General features: G+C 68.3%; 1 protein-coding gene across 1 annotated transcript in view; it reads left to right on the top strand.

The window, feature by feature from the left end:
• ETH_00037015 (uncharacterized protein) overlaps positions 1-252 on the top strand; it is a gene marked incomplete at both ends in the record, with an annotated part of 1,145 nt that extends 893 nt beyond the window's left edge. The window contains one exon of the mRNA XM_013374100.1: positions 41-252. Coding sequence (XP_013229554.1) covers positions 41-252 — 212 coding nt within the window. The remainder of the gene's footprint in view (positions 1-40) is intronic.
• Between the last annotated feature and the right edge of the window lie 7 nt (positions 253-259).

Genomic DNA, 259 nt, shown 5'->3' with positions numbered 1-259 from the left:
AGGAGCAGCAGCAGCAGCTGCTGCTGCTGCAGGGCTGCAGGCGGGCAGGTCAGGCCACGCGCGTTTGCTGCAGCCGTCCGCCCCCAGCAGCAGCAGGTGCAGCAGCATCAGCCCTCTGCTTGCGCCGCAAGGGCCTCCAAACAGCAGCAGCAGCAGCAGCAGCAGCAGGCCCTGCCCGGACTGCAGCAGCAGCTTGAGGGAGAGTCGCCACGGGCTGCGTTTTGCGGAGCTGTCGAGGGGTGCTGCTGCTAGTGCTGCT

Source organism: Eimeria tenella, genomic scaffold, assembly GCF_000499545.2.
Source record: "Eimeria tenella Houghton genomic scaffold, Eth_scaff1912, whole genome shotgun sequence".
Taxonomy (NCBI): Eukaryota; Apicomplexa; class Conoidasida; order Eucoccidiorida; family Eimeriidae; genus Eimeria; species Eimeria tenella.
The sequence above is the reverse complement of the archived record's forward strand: the minus strand, read 5'-3'. Positions and strand labels throughout refer to the sequence as shown.